Source organism: Leucopleurus acutus (genome assembly GCF_964270905.1).
Source record: "Leucopleurus acutus genome assembly, chromosome: 17".
NCBI lineage: Eukaryota > Metazoa > Chordata > Mammalia > Artiodactyla > Delphinidae > Leucopleurus > Leucopleurus acutus.
The window spans coordinates 34581998-34601411 of record NC_139159.1 but is presented as its reverse complement, the minus strand read 5'-3'; the positions used below and the strand labels follow the sequence as shown (position 1 = coordinate 34601411).

Below are 19414 nucleotides of genomic sequence, written 5' to 3'. Positions count from 1 at the left end.
TTCATTTATCTATTTCATATTTATTGACTACATCTTAGACACTGTGTTAACTGCTGGTTCTAGACGTTAGTAAAATATAGACCTTCCTGCTCAAAGGGTCACAGTATTTGTGGGAAAGCAAAAAATGAACAACCTATGTCTCTAAGAGCTTTGTACTTCCCAAAGAGAACACACCTCGTAGGTACAATAAATCCATGTATCATACGTAAATGTATAAATAGTTAATGGGATTATACACCTGAGATAACTGCTTTTCGATTCTGAGGAAATGATGATTATATTTCACCAGGAGCTCAATACCACTCTGAGAATGAGGGCTTAACCCCCGACTTGACTCACTGCCTCGCTTTCCTATATAAAAATACACAAGTCTGTACATACGCTCTAGAAAAAGGCTTATCTGGCATGAATTTCAGATAGCAAGAAGAAAACTTCAAGAGGTTCAGAGAAGCATCCAGAAGCTCAGATGACTGTCTGGCACTAATACAACTTGCTTGACAGGAAAATAGAACTGTAAATCTCACAAAATTAGATGATCTTTTAAGAATTTCAAAACCTCCTGCTATTAATTGGAAATCCTAGAAGAATAGCTTCTTTTAAAATGTACTGATAATATGCTTTACAGCTTAATATTCAGAAGCCTATGTTTTGGCTAAGTGAGCTTCAGGAAGGAAGGAAATTTGCGGTTTACCTCCACTTACTTTGGAACCGCTGGTTCCAAACATCTACTTCTATGCACAGTCATCTTATCATCTGTAAAATGGAGGCAACTCTAAGACAACAGAGTTACAGAGATGTTGCACAGCTCCATGTGTCATTGTCTTCATTTGTTTCAGAATACCAATAACATCTAAGCGACTACTGAAAGAGTGCTATATTATTTGGGGTCATCTAGTGCAGCTCTGTCAAAGTAAAGAAAAGGGACCTAGAATGACTATAATTTTCCCAAGAGGACACAATTATTTTATGGTAAATCTGGGACAAGAACCCTGATCTCTTGGATCCCATTCCATTGTTCTTTCATTGGGTTCTGAACAACCCAGAGAAATAAAGAGAAATAAAACTCCTGTGTGCTGTGTCACTGGTACAGGACACGGCAAGATTGGAATTGGAGCACTACATATTAAGAGGTATCTGAGAAATTCTTCAGACTAATTGAGATATATACCAGGTACATAGAAAACAGTATGTTTTATGAAGATGATTCTGTGCAATGAACAGAACTGGTAACACACACTGGAAGGTGAATTCTCATTTTCTGGCACCTTGAAAACGCCACCTCAACATACACGTTAAAATAAACATTTGAACTGGGTCATATTTAATTCTGCATGCTCTTGTAAGTCAGCAAAATATTCCATATATCATTTAAGTTGTCACTCACTTTTTAACTTGACTTTCAATTTCTAAAAGTCTTTCCAAACATAAAACAGAGGTGGGAAAATGGTATATGGGAAGCTGCAGAGATGAAATAAGCTTATTTCATTAGGCATAAAGATGAATATCCAAACAACTTCTTCATGGCTGAAAGTGTCCAAATCTACTGTCTTCATTTTGTAGTCAAGGCTTCCGGAAAAATATGCTAATGGATTCCTTATTACCCGAATGCCCCATATCAGTTTCAGTAGGTATCATTATATGTTATGGAAATTTTTCTCAGTGACAGTGAAAGACATCCTGGCTGAACATCCCCCTGCCCATGACACAGAGATGATGGTCTCAAGCTATCTTGAAGGCATTGGAGCCCACACTATCCGTTACTAATGTTAATGGAGGATAAAACTTCATATTCTGTTTGCTCTATATTTGTTCAATCACTTCTTCCCTTCATTAAACTGGATGGCCCATACTTGAGTCTGTAGTGCGTCTATCATTGGAAACTGAACAAAGTTTTCTTGGTTTTATTAATGTCATACGTTTCTAGGGAGGGTCTATTCAATAACTAAGTCTAGTTTCACAGTTACAAATAAATTATGATGTAACTTTGAATAAATTAAGCTCATCATAAAGGAAGGATACTGAGAGTTGCTACTACCCCTTCCTTGAGGGGCTCTCGTAAAGCGCTAAGTAAAGTAACAGAGGTGTATATGTATGCATATATCTTCAATGATATTTGTACAGACTTAAAAAGAACTCTACAGAATGCATTATAAAAACCTTAATGCTGTGTGTCCCTAGTTCCCAGCTCTCTCATTAGAACTACTTAAATGAACACAATCTTATCTGTTAGGATAGCTATCAGAGTACTCCAAATACTACTTCTTGCAGTACCCTGTCCCAACCATTTGCCATCCTCTTCCCATTAGTCCTCAAGTCAGAAGCCCCGAAGATCTGTTCATTAATTTATGAACACATTTCTTCATCCAGCCAAGAAAATTGATTGATCCCTTACCAAATTTCAGGCACCATTGTTCAGTATGATTTATAGGCATGTTCAGGAGACACAGCAGTGATTAACACAGATGAATATAGTCTCTCTTGAGCTGAGGGGGGAGACAAAAGTAAATAAGTAAATATAAAATCATAAGTATAGGGCTCCCCTGGTGGCGCAGTGGTTGAAAGTCCCCCTGCCGATGCAGGGGACACGGGTTCGTGCCCCAGTCCGGGAAGATGCCACATGCCACGGAGTGGCTGGGCCCGTGAGCCATGGCCGCTGAGCCTGCGCATACGGAGCCTGTGTTCCGCATTGGGCGAGGCCACAACAGTGAGAGGCCCGCGTACCGCCAAAACAAAAAAAGCTATGAAAACAAAACCTATGGATGGAGACCTCCATGAAAGATGGAAGAGTATAATAATGGCCAGAGTACATTACTGTGGCAGAAGCAGCAGCCCTTAAGGAGGACAACTTTATAAATTACAAATTGGATTTAAATAGACAGGGAATTGAAAGTGGAGACATTATTTTCTGCAGAAGATGATGGACAGGGGAGAACAAAGAAAATAAAACTGAGATTGTTAGCAAAATACAATGCTAAACATATAAGTTAGGACTGAGTCCTTAACTTTCATTTTTATTAATGAGTGGGTGAGTATAGATTACTGACTACACAGAACCAAGCCTGGAAACACATTTTATATTTATGATCTTTGTGCCTAAAACTAGATTCTCCTGCAATTTAATATGACACTAGGACAATGACTGGCCAAGTTTTAGATTAATCACTCTTACACAAAGATTTTTCATTCATATAATCTCAAACAAATACTGCGTCACCAATTAAGTTCCAGATCCTATGCACTCTGGCTGAAGATATAAATATCTTGCAAGCCCAGCGTCACTTTCCTCTTTCTCTGGTAACAAATCACACTTTCTATTATGACAATGGCCCCAGTTATCGGCCCAGGAATAAACACTAGACTCAGGAAGAGCCAATTAAAGCCCTCCCTTAGAGTTGATCGAGAGCTTTAAGGTTAGAGTATTTCAATCTTATGAAATTTTTGTAAAACAAAATTATTTCAAAATCTACTAATTATTCTTTAAGTTCTAGAAACTGCATTCTGTGACTAAGAGGACAATTTATTTGCCGTCGTTTCTGCTCTGCCCACTTTATGTTTCTGTTATTGTGAGATAAAGGCAGTGGGGAATGGCAAACCAATTCTGATTCATTCAACACATGAGTGCTTCTTAGGTACAAAACACCATTCTGAACATTGTCCGAGGTAAAAAGATAAATAATACCTAGCCCCTTATAATACCTAGCCCCTTACCCTCAAGGATCTTCCAGCTTAGCAAGGGAAATAAAACATGCACACAGATGACTGCAACAAAAAGAAGATAATGATTGCTGCCAGATGTTTGGGAGAATGAGGAGAGCAAAGAGAGAACACAGAATAAGGCAACATTCAACAGTCAGCCAAGAACTATTTGTTGAGCAATTGCAAGCTGTGACCTGGAAATGGAAGAGGAGAACATAGATCTTCACATGGGCAGGTGAAAAATCAAGTGTTATTACTTGTAACACAGCTCTTCAAATATATTTTTTGGCACCAAGTGCCTACTAAATAGCCTTAAATTAAAAACTAAATAAGGATACAGTCTCTATCAAATATAGCCTGAGGTACTGATGCCTAAATACTAGGATCACAGTATTTGTGTTCCCAAGGATGCCTTTCTATTGCTTTGCTTCTTTCCCCCTTTCCAAATTAGCTAATGCTGCCTTACCAGGATATCTATTTCGATTGTTCCAGCCTTTTTGATCCAATGTATTGAATAGCAGAATAGGTGAGTTACAAGAGGATTATTTTGACTTCAAACAACAGAAATAAAATACTATATAATTGAAAAAAAGAGGCAATCTTTCAGGCACATGTGGATCCAGGAGTTCACATGTTCTAACCAGGTCCCTTTCTCTCTTCCCCACCCCTTCTTCTCTCTGCCTTTTCTCCTCTCTGGTATTTCTCATTATGGGATCCAAATATTTCCCTGTTTATGTGGGAGCTTCTGGCACAGCTGCGGGCTTATACGCTTGCAGCTCCAGGGCTGGCTGGAAGGGGCGGGCGCATCACAGCATAAGGTTGCACAAGGTGTGCACTTATATAGCAGGGCATCACATCTATGAGTGACGGATGATCACATTGTACACAGGGGTAGCTTCTCATAGTTTTTACATCACTTTTCTTGAAGATGGCAGTAAAATGGTATGTTTTTACAAAATCAAATAGTGTAACATTGTCCAAAAGATATACATAAAGCATTTCGAGGAAGGAGGCTCCTTTTTCTTTTAACTCCAGCACGGATTGTCTATTGGACAGTGGTAACCCTATGTCATCAACCTCGTTACTCCAGCAGAAGTCCAGGGATTAGCCCTGCATAACTCTTGTTAGCCTCTATTCCCTTCCTTGAACACTGTAGCCAGAAGGTTTTTTTCCTCCTCAAACCTTAAGTATTGAAACCTGGAGGAGGGGCATGTCTGAAAAGAAAATGATGGACTGGACTCTCCCTAGAAGGAAGATAAATGGGTGGTCAACAAGAAAAAAAATAAAATCCTCTGTACCAGGAAATGTTTGAAGTATTGTTTGGGTATCAAAAAACGGGTGCCCTACACATAAAGCAACAAAGGATATTGGTCTAAAAAGAACCCCATGGCCAAAGGCGCATGACCTATTTCAACAGAGGATTTGAAAGCTAAAAGTTAACGTGTAAAACATTCAATTCGATGTCATCATTTTACAGATGGGCAAAGTAAAACTCAGGCACAGGAACAGAAGTGCCAAGGTCAGACAGGTGGTTGGTGGAAGAGACAACCAACTTCCCAACTTCTGACTTTTTAGGGGTGTGTGTGTGTGTTGTTTTGTTTATGTGCAAGGACATTTTTCTTTAGTACACTAACATTACAACAGAAAGTATAGTCTTGTTTTGGTTTTCTCTGCGCCCTCAATTCTGTATAAGACAGTTTCACTGCACTCCAACAGAAAGGCTCAGCAAGAGTAGAGACCACCATAAGCAGTACACGTGGGCACCAAGGGCAGATACATTGCCCTTCCTTGTGTAGGAACTAGGGCCACTTGTTGCTTTAATGGGCCAAGTTTGGGCTGGACCTGCAGGAGGGGACACCTTTGAAAAACAGCTTCCTAACTGCACTACAACCTGCTCTGGCATCCTGATTCCACTCCCCAAACCCCCCAAATCTTCAGCCAGAAAAAAAAAAAAAAGAAGAATGGATCACTGGATCACTGGATCGATGGGGAGATTTCTGTCTGCTCCTCCTACTGCCACCTCTTTCTTGCTATTTCCTGCCCGAGGAAACCTGACATCAGCCCAAAAGCATCTCTGGAAATGGGCAGGAGGGAGCCTTACACCTGTCAGCGCCAGAGAAGAAAGTGCGCTCTGCAGAGTTCTCAGTTGTTCCACCTCTTGCGATGAAAGGAAGAAAAGGAGCGAATCCGCCACAGATTTACTGGAGACCAGGGTTACTTCATCCGGCTCCGGCCACAGTAACCCCTGAAGACCAAAGATGCATTTCCATTCCCAGCATTTCTTGTTGGCGTCTTTCCCTACAGGCTAGCCCAGTGCCTGGCCCCGGAGAAGTCTCTGCGTAAAGGTTCTTTAGGTCATCAATCAGCCTCCTGTGTGTATGTGTGTTTTTCTTAGGAAAAACTGGCACAGACGAATTAGCAGTACAGACTGGGGTCTCCCTACTACCCTTCATGCTTGGCGGCATCACCTTCGACTACCTCGCATTCTCCCGGCGCTGACAGTCCCGGCTCCGGACCTCAGGGTTGGAAGCAGTCAGCCCCAGCTAGAACCGCCCTGTCCGGGGCTGATGCCACCCTGTGCCTAGAATGTGCGTGTGGGTGCAGGCGGGCGAGCGAGCGGCTTCTACAGTGAGACCGAAGCAGGAGCTCAGCCTTCGCCTGCGACCTGCAATCCCCAGATTCCCTGGGGACCTCGAAACTCCGAATCGGAGGTACTCCCCCCCCCACAGCCGCCCACCCATTCCCTCCCCCCTTACCTCAGCACGCAGCCCCTCCCTGCGTGATGATGCAAAACCGTGGGGAGGGTGGGCGCTGGGAAGGGTGGGGAGAGCCTGAGAGCGAGCGAGGGTGGGAGGGAGTGGGCGGAGGAGGAGAGGGAGCCGAACGCGCATTTAAAGCGATAGCCATCCTCGCTCTCTCCCCAGTGCTGGGCTGTTGGAGAGCTCGAGCTGCAAGCCACCGAGCGCGAGCTCGAGCGCGGCGCGCTGGCCGGGGAACCCAAGAGCGCACGGCGCCCCAAGCTGGCAGGCGCCGCGGGACCCCCCACCCTCGCCGGCTGCCCTTCCCCGGGCGCCCCTACCCTCCTCGCCCGCAGGAGACCCTGGGCTTCCCCGGAGGAGCTCACCCCAAGGGGCCAGGACTCCGGCGAGCCCGCCACCGTCCCCTCGAGTGCCGCCGCCACCACCGCAGCCGCGGGAGCAGTATGGTCCAGTTGGGGAAGCTGCTCCGCGCCCTGACTTTGATGAAGTTTCCCTGCTGCGTGCTGGAGGTGCTTCTGTGCGCGCTGGCGGCGGCGGCGCGCGGCCAGGAGATGTACGCCCCGCACTCCATTCGGGTCGAGGGGGACGTCACCCTCGGGGGGCTGTTCCCGGTGCACGCGAAGGGTCCCAGCGGAGTGCCCTGCGGCGACATCAAGAGGGAGAACGGGATCCACAGGCTGGAAGCGATGCTCTACGCCCTGGACCAGATCAACAGCGATCCCAACCTGCTGCCCAACGTGACGCTGGGAGCGCGGATCCTGGACACTTGTTCCAGGGACACTTATGCGCTCGAACAGTCGCTCACTTTCGTCCAGGCGCTCATCCAGAAGGACACCTCCGAAGTGCGCTGCACCAACGGCGAGCCTCCGGTTTTCGTCAAGCCCGAGAAAGTAGTTGGAGTGATTGGGGCTTCGGGGAGTTCGGTCTCCATCATGGTAGCCAACATCCTGAGGCTTTTCCAGGTAGGGGGGCGCTCCCTCCGGGGCAGAGCGCGCCGTAGCTCCCCGCGCTCTTTATCCTGAAGGCTGGCTTGGACTCCAGGGGTGCGGGGTCTGGTCAGCCTTCGCTCATTTCCACCCTGGAGATCCTGCCGAATCCCTCCCACCTCACCCGAGGAGGTACTTGCCCTGCTTGATTCATTTCCCTTCCATCTCTCCCCTGTCCGCGCTCCACTCCATCCGGCTTGACATTCTGGATTTATGGCCCCATTGACAAGAAACAGTCTCCGAAAAACAAGGCGATGATTTAAATGGGTTTGCATTCCAGTGAAATATGGTTGCAAAACAGGCTTGTAAAAGTGCCGGGCTCCTGTGAGAGCCACTTAGGCGCAAAGAATATGAAAGATGAGAAGACGCCTAGAAACTAGGCATTTCTCAACTCCCCAGCTTCCCTGCCCCAAGCCGCCCGACAAGCTGCAGCTGCCTTGGAAAATTTCGAGAAGAGCTTAGGGAGGCAGTTCTTAAACCGAAGGCTAGGTCTTCACCTACATTTGGACGTGAATTGCCCATTTCGCTCGGGTTGGATTTCCCGACCTGTCACCTATCTCTGCGAGGGCATGGGGCGGAAGGCGTGGGGACTGTCCTCAAGCGGGGAGAAGCCACCCGCAGACGTGCCCCCAGGTGATTTGCTCTGGGCAGTTGTTTGCACCGTCTAAACCGCCTTTGCGATCCGGCCACTGGCAGGAGCCGGGCGATCAGCTTTCTACTCCTGCCAGCTCAGAGCCCGGAGGTGAGCTCATGCTAACTGCGAGACACAGTCTCTTTTTCTGCACCCACCCTGTGCCCATCCTTTCCCACGACCTCCCTAACGCAGCCCCCAACCCCAGTCCTGGGTTTTGAGGACGATTCTCAGAGCCAGACAAGAAGGCGCCTGGAGGGAGGCAGTAGGGTGCGCTGAGCAAGGCCGGGCGGTCCTCTAGCTCCGGGTACAGGCGGGCAACGGCGGAAGATGCGAGGACGGCGGATCGGGCCCGCTGAGCGGTGGGCGGTGCTGCAGTGCTCTCTCACGGCCTGCTCCCGCAGCCTCGGCCCCACGGCTCCTGTGCTGCCCTGGGTATAGATGGATGGCTTCTGGATGAAGAAATTGAGTTTCAGGGTCTGCGTGACTATGGGTTCTCTTGTTTCTCTGTCTTTCTTCCTGTGTGTCTCTCTCCTTGTGTCTCTTTCTCCCTGCTTTTTTTTTTTTTTTTGTCTCTCTGTTTTTATGTTCTCCCTTTCAATTTCTGCGTCTCTTTTCCTTCTCTACCCCTATCTCCAAGTTTTTTGTTCATCTCTGTCTTGAAGTGATCCTTTCCTAATGCACAGCTCTCTCCCTGCCTGGTAGGACCCAAGCTCAGTTAGTCCCTTCTCCAGATGTTCTGGCTGACCCTTATGCTCCCCGTAGCTAAAAAGTCGGCTCCCTCTCAAGTGCCTTTCCTGAAGCATGTTGGGTTTCTGGAGGGGACTCCTTGTGAGATTCAAGCTGTCACTACATCAGCACCCAGGAGTATGAAGTTTGTGTTTGTGCCAGAAGGAGGGGTGCCTGTCTAAAGCTGCAGCCTGGTATGGCCCCTCTGAGCCTCTGAGCATCCCTAGCACCTGTTGAGTATGCCACCTCTAGATGTTTGCAAGGCCAAAAGTGCTTCTGGGCAGCCTTCACTTTGAGGTAATGCTTTCAGGAAGAGCCTGGGTTGTCGTAAGCAAAACCCAGAAGCACTTCCTTTACCTCTGAGCTTAAACTAGAGAACCTGAGGAGGCAGCGCTGCAGGGAGGATGAGGCCAGAGGTCACCTGAGAAACACAGGGGCAACTCACAGTATTTTTATTGGAGCTCTGGGGGTTGAAGGCACATTTGCTGTTTGACATTTAAAAAATTATTTTGGTGCCTTCACTTGGAGCTTGGGAGCTTGCAGATGGGCCTGCCTGTCGAAAAAAGAGTGAAATCTTAAAGTCAAGAGAGAGCTTGCAGACTAGGTGAAGGATTGTGTTTGCTGAAAAAGATTCCAGGGGGAGCTGATTCCTTCTCTGGTGTGTGGATCTGAGGCACTTGCAAGAAAAGAGAACGCTTGCCTTATGGTTAGTTCCCCCCTTCCCTGGGCTGGGAAGGAAAGGAACTGAATGCCAGCATTAGCAGTGTGTGTTGGGACCAAAACCATTCAGAGAAAACACTGTCATTTTCCTCTAATTTGCAAATTGCAGCTATTCATGTTGGATTGAACAGCTGAGGGAAAAGAGCCCCCAGTTTTCACCTGCATTTATTGAGAAGAGGCTGGTAGTAGGAGGGATGCACCAACTTGTAGCTTGTGCTGCAAGCTGGATATAAGCTTGGTGTGAGCATCCTGGTTAACCACTGCCCATGTTCAAATATACAGAGATAGATTCCAACAATCTCTTCCAGTAGCCTTATTTTTGCGTGTGATCTTAGAAGCTCCTGGCATGTAAGTCCAGCCCCCAGTTTCCCAGCCTCTGTAAACCTGCAAAATGAATAGAGAGAATAGTGGAACACAGACCCCTTGTTCAAAGACACAGTCACTTTAGGGAAAGAGGAAAAGAACGGGTAGGTGAATCTTCTCTGGGATTGCAGGGTTCAGCTCAATGAAGACTGTCCTGTATAAAAGAAACTCCTCTAAATGGTTGAATTCTTAGCTCTCCAGAGATTTGAGTTTTCTTTTCCCCAGTCCCTGTGGGTTGCTGTGGGGAATGTGCCAAACCTATCATTTGAGATAAAAATTTATGGTGAGGTAAGCTTCTAGGCTGGGGGAAGGAAGACTTAGTGACTGAAATGGGGGATGCTAAGCACTGGGGGGCAGGAAGGAACAAGGAGCTAGTAATGGATGTAACAAATGCTGCAGCTGCCAGCAAAGCCTGGATTGAACTTCCTTCCTGAAAATGAGGACCCGGGCAAGAATGACCACTCAGATGTAAACAGTGTCTCTGACTGGGAATTCTCATCTGCCTGCCGGTGGGCCAGAGCTGAGCAAGTCCTTTCTCTCCTCTGTATGCACACTGAATTGGTTAGTAAGTGACATGTCAGAGGACAGGAATCATATTCAGTGGATCTTTCAAATCCAGGAGTTTGAGGCTAATGAAATTAGTGTGTGGCCAGGGCTCTGCCAACTAGAATTAAGTCACTGCAGCCACCCTGCAATGCATTTTCAGCCTGAAGGGAGCATCAGGGAGGAATTTCGGGAGATTTGTTTCTGAGCCTGTACAAAATAATACTCTCCTAATGCTAAGAAAGATTAAATGTAAATTAATATTGACTACGAGTAACATATTTAAAAAATAATCGCCGAGTGGGGGATGGCTTAAAGTGGAGAGATTATATAATATGGTGTGCAAAGAATAAATCTCCTCTGACCACTGTTTCATGGGCTATAAGTAAGATCTATTACAATGGAAAGTAATGGGAACGTTTTTATTCAAGGCTTCTCTGCTATTGACTTGAGAGCAAACACTCTGAGAGTATAAATTACTCTTGCTATGTGCTGACTCTGAATGAACAATATTTCATGTGCAGTGACATGGTCTAAGCTATAGACTTGGAATTGAATGGCATCTGTTTCAATTGTTTTGTTCTCTCAAGAGCAACTAGATAGAAAAAAGTGGTCAATTTGACCCTTGTGGGAGCGTGTTGCAAATCTAAACCTGTGTCCCTCATACCATAAATGAAATACATTTGTAAATTTGTGTTTTCCTTCTGTTCATTGATGCTTGAGTATAATCTCAAACTTTGGCAGCAACATTTTATACATAAGTACTTGGTTTTCTTCCTTTCTTCTTTCTCTGTCTCCTCTCTCTCTCTCTCTCTCTTTCTCCATCTTATGTAATTGGATAGAACTGGGCACCTAGGATGATGTGGTGTTACTATAGTGGGATTTTTTTTTTTAAAAAAAACAACTCTAACTTACCCTTTTAAAAATTTCATAAATACAGGTGTCAGTGCCATTTGGAATAGTCTCTATAACAATTTCTGTCTCCACATTTACTGTGTTTCAGCAAATTTACCTAACAGATGGTGAGTGGGCAATTTTTAAAGGGGCATTTTTTAAAAGAGCGGAGAGGGAAGGAATAGAGACAGGCACATACTATACTTGAAGTTACCTCCACGTGTATTTTATGTGTGTAAACCCATACAATTAAGAAGTCTTTGGATGTTTTATCTTCAAGAATAATTCAGATACTGGATTACTTGAATATCATAAACATTTAGGGTTTAACAGATTTGTTACATATAGACGTTGTATCATGGATTTAAAAGACCATAGCAAGCGGGCAGCGGCGGGCGGAGCGACCGAGGGGCGGCGCGGGCTGGGCGGCGGGTGAGGGGGTCCGTGCTTCCTCGTGGTAGAGGGCTGGGGTTCGCCGGGGACGCCAGGTTGCTCCGCGTTGCCAGGTAACCGAGCGCTTGCCCCGCGCTCGCTCTTCCGCCCGGGCCGCCCTCGGCGCCGCCTGAGCCGCGGTGCGGGCTGCGCGGGGCGCCGGTTCCGCGGAAGCCTGGGTCGGGCGCTGCGTGCGGGACTCTCGTCGCTCGTGGACGGGGCGCGAGCGCGCGGGGGACGTAGGGCGCCGACCTGGGCCTCCTCGGCGCTCCGGCTCCGCTCAGGGCGCCCGCTCAGGGGCCTCCGGCGCGAGGCCCCCTTCGTGGTCAAGATGGCGGCGCCCAGGCGGGCCGCGCCGAGGTGAGCTGGAGCATGGCCTGGAGAGGGGCGAGTCTGCCACGCCCAGGACTTGGACCCCGGGCTGGTCTCCCGTCTCCCAGGGAGCGGCGGGTGAGTGGGCGCGGCCGCGCGTAGGTTCCTCTCGTGGGGTGGTCAGCTCTCCGTGCGTCCGCAGACTTCTGTCGTCTGATAGATCTGGGGTGGCCCAGGTTGGAGGCGAGGGTGCTTGATGGGGGAAACCTGAGGGGTTTAAGGACTCTATTGGGATCGTTTCAGACCTCAGTAAGAAGCTGAGCAAGTTTCCTCCTGACTCTCTTCCCGGCTAAGTTTTCTCCCTTCTCTTAAGGCGCCAGCTTTTCTGAATCACCTTGTTACCCGGGGGGATACAATTGGTGGTTCTGACCGTGGAACGTAGGACCCGGCGCGGGGAAGCCTGAGCTGGTTCTAGTTACTTTGTTTGCAAAGCACTTGTCTTGTCTTTGGAATCTTTGTGTATGTAACCAACGTTGGGAAGAGCCAGCGTTTTCTCCTCCAAAACACTGCGAGGGGTAACTTTATACGTAAGAAACAAGTGGGCGTTCACATCCATCTCTTTTCCAACCATTGAGTTTTGGTTGTGTTTCCTTTCTTTAAGTTTGTCTCGTTCTGAAGTGATAACAAAACAAAAACAAAAACAAAAACAAGGCCATAGCGAATTACACAAAGTATACTCTAGTCTCAGTCCTGCCATTAATTAGCTTAAGTCATTTAATTTTTCTAGGCCTCATTTTTCTCATGTGATGTTTTTTCTTTGAAAAAGTATAGTTTCTGGAAGTCTCTAATCTCTGTGTCATAGTTCAGCTTGGAGAAAACCTGTTCTTATCCAAACTCCATGACATTGTATTTCCAGCTCCAACTTTGGACTTTGAGTGAGTTGGGGGCAACCTTTTAAGGATATTTTCACACAGCTTTTTTAGTTAATATCAGTCTAGCTGACTTGTCATACTCAGACTTTCTCCCATATTCTTTTACCAGTGTGTTCCTTAGTCATATATATAAAGACTGTTGTGGGAAAAATGACCTCCTGGGTCAGCTTACTGCGTGGTCATCGACACAGGGCAGGGAGTAAGATTCTGTGGATTTTACAGAAGCAGATACAGGTTTCATTATCCATGTCCTCTCCCCTTTCATCTTACAAAAACAGCAGGCTTTTCTTGGAAAACTGCCAGATAATGCCATCCTGCCTCCTGACGGGCCCCGGGGATGAGTCGCCCAGGGACTGAACTCCAGTAAAGCAGGTGATTGGCTCATGGGTAGGCATCTGACCTCGGCTAAGTCTATCAGACTCCTCCCCAGGACTTTTGTCTCAGAGCAAAATGGAAGAATTGTCTTTTCTCTCTGGAATTTCTAAGCTGGGGAGATATGACTCTGGGACTCCCAGTGACCATCCAGCACAAGAAGAGACTTTCTGTAAAATAAAGTCTTGCAGAGGTAAGCAGGGCTGAGCGATGTAGAGAGAGCTGGAACCCTGCTGATACTCTGGAACGTCCAGATCCAACTGTATCTGAATATGGCTGCATCCCTGAATTTCTAGTACTTGTTTGTTGAGCTTGTTGTTGTTGTTTGGGTTTTGTTTTTAAATTTCCTTTGACTATTTTGAATTTGTTTTCAGCCATGTGCATTTGAAAGCATCATAGCTAAAAGAGCTAATTTCCTACGTTAATGTCACGTTTGCTTCCTTAAGTGAAAAATAATATCCGCTATTTTCTTTAAATAAAATCCTTCTAGCTCAGGTTTGAGATATTCAAAACTCTGCCTCCTACCCCCCTCTTTTCCAACATTTACTATATCACCTTGAAGCATTTGTGACCACATCTTTCCCATCTAGACGCAGTTGAGAGAGAGAGCAAAGACTTCTGATATAAACTGCAACCTATACGCCTCCTACCTGGAAGCTTTAGAACATACTTGATTCTTGTCATTAAAGCAAATCTTTTGTTGTTGTCTCCAGGACACAGAAGCATTTTCATGGCATAATGGAGTACAGAGTACATTAAGCCTAACTCTACTTCTCATCCTCTTTTACTTTAAATAGGCAGAAAAGAACCATCTCAAACACATTTTCCCAACAAATAAAATACATATACGATTATGTTTAGAAGACGTTTATGCAACATATAGTTAGACTGATTAATTAATGGACCTTTCGCCAATTGGCACAGTAAATATATATGTTCAATGTGCTCAATTAAAAAGAAGACAATAACATATTTTTACAGGTTAATTATCTGAGAAGAGTATTGTGCCAGCACACTTGTTACTACAGTATTTCATGTTTGACAGGTAATCTTCTTTCAATTATATTTACTGCTAAATGTTTTTTGGATCAAGCTATTAAATTATAAGGTCAAAAGTAAAATGATATGAAATTACAATGATAAAGGGACACATATCCCACTTTATGAGAATAGAAGTTCTAATTTCTTTTCAGTACTACTAGTAGTGACCACAGTACTAATTTGAGCCCTTACTATGAGCCACTGTGCGCATATACATTTAGTTCTTACAGTAGTTCTGCAAAGGGCATATAATAATCCACAGTGTAAAGCTGAAGAAAGTGATTCTCATAGCTGAAAGTCACATAGCTGGTGAGTGGCAAAGTCTAGATTCAAACTTAGAGTCGTCTGACAATGCCCAGGTTGTTGACCACTATGTACACTGCTCAATTGTTGCACCAATAAAGAAGTGCTTGAAATAATTATAGATTTGCCTACCCCGAAACTGCAGTGATTTAAAGACATCAAAGTTGCCAGTTGCTTAACCACATCTACTCACAGTAAGAAATTACATTTTATTTCATTTCTAAAACAAGATTAATTCTGCAGGCCCATAGAAACTTGAGCACACAAATCCTACCTCCAAATGAAAGATGCTTGTTTTCCATTATTCAGCAGATGGCCCTGTACAGAGGCAATAAATATATAGTAGAATTTTCATTCAAATAAATGAGAAGAGAGGTTTCTTCTTGTCCTGATTCAGTGCCCATCATTATGGATTATGATGGCTCTTCCCAAACTTTACTTCATTCACTCCACTCTTTCTACAAAACTCCAGTAATGGAATCCATCATTCAGATATATGTGCAAAGCGAAAGGACTGTATTAATACAGTTGCTGAAAGTCAAGTTGATAGAGCACAGGAAATACATCCTAATAAATGCAACATTAATGTTTGTGTGGGCCTTGGAGTGAGGGGTAGAAGAATTTTCAGTTTAATGGAATATTTTGCCTCTTGCTATGAAAGTGTGGCTTAATAGTCTTGTAATTGGTCATTTACAGAATCCTCCATCTGTGGGTTTCATGCTTTCTTTACTCTGCAGCTGTTGATTCCTTCTCTTGTTCTGGATGGAAGGTAGCAACGAAGCCACTTCAAAGGGCTGAGCCTGCCTTTTTGTGTTATTGTTTAGATGAAGATATTTCCATTTATTAAAGCACACTATTTAAACATTTTTATCATGTTTCAAACTTGACTGTGTCCTGAAGGTATGAGCACAGGCAGACATAATGGGGGATGTTTTCCAGGAGAGAACATACCCTTATCAAAGGAATTATCAGAATTTTCATGTATGGATTGAGAATCAAATTCTGGAGTTAGACCTGAATTTAAATTCATACTCACAACTTATTACCAGTCTCATCTTGATCAAACGGTTACCACACTTCTCATCAATTTCCTTATCTTTGAAAGCAGAATAAGAGAAGTATGCCTGGTGGAGTTACACATAAAGCTCATCTGATAGAATATTCATAAGGATTTTGCACAAAATATACATGGAAATATTTTAGCACTGAGTTTAGCATACGATTCGTCTTCAATACATTTAAGAGCTATTATTTTATTATTATTATGCTATCATTAAATATCACTATTACTTAAATGTCATTATTGCTAAAATTGCTGTAAAACTACCACAATAACCCATGATGAATTCCCCTCTTCTGTTTCCTTTGTTTAAATGGAAAATATATATATAAATCTAGACAGAGAACACTTTAGTGATCCTATTCAGTGGAGTGAGAATTTCCATGGCACTGATTAAAACAAATCCTGAATTGCATGGACTTAAGATAGCAGAGAGGGGCTTCCCTGGTGGCGCAGTGGTTGAGAGTTCGTGACCCGATCCGGGAAGATCCCACATGCTGCGGAGCGGCTGGGCCTGTGAGCCATGGCTGCTGAGCCTGTGCTCCGCAACGGGAGAGGCTGCAACAGTAAGAAGCCCGCGTACCGCAAAGAAGGAGAAAAAAAAAAAAAAAGATAGCAGAGAGGCTAAGAGATTTGAAGTTAGACATCCCCAAGTGTGAATTCTACTGTGACCCTCTTCTAGCTCTAGAACCTTGAGGAAGTTACTTAAACTTTCTGAGCTTTACTACTAGTTTCCTCATCTGTATCTTTTTCAGGACTATTTATCAAGCATCTTCCTGTTCTCTATGCTTGGACGTATCAATGAATAAATTAGACAAGAGCCTTTGCCTGCGTGCTCCTTCTTGCATGCTTTCTCCCTCCTTACACTCTCGTGTGGAAACGGATGTTATAAATAAATTCTATGCTTTGTCACAAGGTTGATGGGCGCTACGGGATAAGGAAAAGGATGTGAAGCTCACTGAAGAGGCTTGGGTTGGGAGTGCTGGAGGAGTGTACAGGTAGGTTCTGATTTTAAATAGGGTAGTCAGGGTGGATTTTATAAGTTGACATTTGAGCAAAGACTTGAAGTGAGGGAGTTGTCAGAATGTATGAGGGGGAGACCACTTCGTGGGAGCAAGAATAACCAGTCCCAAAACTCTAAGGCAGAAATATGCCGGGCAGCTTGGAGGAATATCAAGGAGGCCACCCTGGCTGACTTAGTCAGTGGGGAGGAAGAGACAGCAGGAGGGCTGGAGGTCAGATATGTGATGGGATGGATTGGGTAAGTCCTGGGAGGCCATCACATGCATTGTGTCTTTTACTCTAAATGTAGGCAGCCAGGGGCAGGATTTTAGCCGAGGTGTGGCATGAACTGTCTCTTGTTTGAAAAGCATAACTCTATCTGTGGTCTTGAGGATGTGGGGAGAGAGTGGAGTCAGGGAGAATCTCGGGAGGTGACTACAGGATCCTCGAGGTCTATGTTGGTGGCCTGCACCAGGCTGCTAGCGGCTGGTAATTCTCAGAAGTGGCACATTGGGAAGGTTGTGACAGCATTTCGTGGTAGATTGAATGCAAGAATGGAAAGGAAGAGGGGGTCAAGGGTGAATTCGAGATGTAGGGCCTGGGGAACTGGAAAGGTGTGGTTACTGTCACCTAAGATGGAAAAAGTTTGGGGTAGAGCATGTTTGGGGGATTAAAGACCAGTTTTGGAGGTATAAGATTTGAGATGTTTTCGTGACATCCAAGTAGAGATGCTGAGTACACAGTTGGATACACAAGTCTGCAGTTCTGAAGAAAGGTCTAAACTAGAGATACACTTTAATACAATGGAGATATTAAGAATAATTACATGGAAGCGCTATTTTAAAGATAAAATGAAGTAATGCAATTAGCACTCTGTCTTCTCAAAACATTTAATAACTGTTAGCTAAAATAATTACCTGAAATGAAAAAATACCTATAGTTTGTTTTGTTGTTTGCAGTAAAAGTGAATAAAATGTCACAATTATTTTAATAGTATTTGTGACACAGTAGTTTTAGTTAAGACACCATGACTACAAACATTTACACTAAACCTTTCAGTCTCCTGCTTTTCACTCTGATAGGGTACTTGGAACCATATTTTGTAAGGTTTAAGTTAGTTGTCATAGGGTACCTCTTTAATTAGAAGTAATTCTGAACTGTCTAGTTCCATGCAGTTTTATATACATATATGTATAATTATTATTTTATGATTTATCAAACTCTGTTGAAAATTTGCATCACTGATATACATTAGAATTTAAGCATTTACCCAGGTACTCAAGGAAAAAAATGTACTTGTCTTGTAATTTCCATAGGGGTACTTACTTTCACATCTTCCCTTCACTTTGCAATTGCAAACATGGCAGGGGAAATATTATCTTACTGGTCTTTGAGTTCCCCTTAGCTATCTGCAACTCCTTAAACAGCCTTTGTGGCTTAACCAAAATTCTCTTCCATCTTCATTCCGCTAACAGATATTGGTCTAAGCATGTACTTATACTAAAAAATGCATGACCACGTTGTCTCTACACATCTATAATTTTATGTTAACACTATCATTATGTAAGCTGTACTTTAATTGTAATTATAACAGATTTTATGTCAACACACATCCATTTCTAGTGTTCATCTGGTGTTCAAGGGGAGAGCAGCATGTCGTAAATTTTATCAAAATATAACATCTGAAGAATAGAACAGAGGGTAATTGTGTAATTCTGTATTCACTCTAATTAAGTTCAGTGGAGTTGGCATAATAGAATTAAGATGAAAAAAAAAAGACATCGAGGTACCATGGCTCCCTCTCCTAACACACCCTTTTCGTATCCGAGAGCAGAGACTCAGCACCTTTCTGTACAGAAATGGAGACAGGAAGGGGCCAGAGGATGAATGACAGGCACGAATGAGGTGGAACTTTGAAGAGCAACATGGAAATGAAATACTTCTTTTGTATTTGGTAGGTGGGGAAAATGTACCAGCGTGTATGCCTACTGGGACCACGTTTTCCAGAACAGTTAAGCCCAGTGTCAACTGTGCTGTCCCACCTTCCTCATAAGTAGGAACATACTGTTACTTGAATCTTTGCTTCCTGTTTCTTGATAGCTGGTTGAGAAGATTATCACAGGAAGTGCATCTTGTTAGCAAATACACTGTTTTGAAATGATTGACACTCACTGAAGAGTGGCAACTCCAAGCTTGCTCTCTCTTGATCTTGGACTATTTAAGTCTGGAGTGCAGGAGTGGGTTATGGGGAAAGACCATTGGAATTCTTATGTCTTCAGCATAATGGTTATAGCATAATGGTTAGGAGTGTAGGTGCTGGTTCAAATCTCTGCTTTCCACTTGCTAACCATATGAGCTTGGGCAATTTACCTGATTACCTGAACCTCAATACTCCTGCCTATAAAATGATGTTAATAATATTTCATCCCCATAGACTTGTTTTCAATGTTAACATGAAGTCACTTACGCCAAGCACTTAATACAATGCCTAGAGCATAGTGAAGTCTATTATTATTACTATTACTACTACTACTACTACTACTATTATTATTATTATTACTGTCACGATGCCATGTGCTATTTTTCCTATGCCTTATTCCATTATCTTTTGCCCTGTCCCCCCATTTCTGTCTTGTTTC

At 44.3% G+C, this 19414-nt stretch overlaps 1 protein-coding gene across 1 annotated transcript; it reads left to right on the top strand.

Moving 5' to 3' along the window:
- Positions 1-6898: 6898 nt before the first annotated feature.
- LOC309973978 (metabotropic glutamate receptor 7-like) lies at positions 6899-18811 on the top strand (the record flags this gene model as incomplete). Its single annotated transcript, XM_082858439.1, has 3 exons — positions 6899-7417; positions 16690-16771; positions 18734-18811. The coding sequence occupies 2 exons, from the start codon at positions 6899-6901 to the stop codon at positions 16723-16725; spliced, it is 555 nt and encodes a 184-aa protein (XP_082714565.1). The 3' UTR covers positions 16726-16771; positions 18734-18811.
- Positions 18812-19414: the final 603 nt, after the last annotated feature.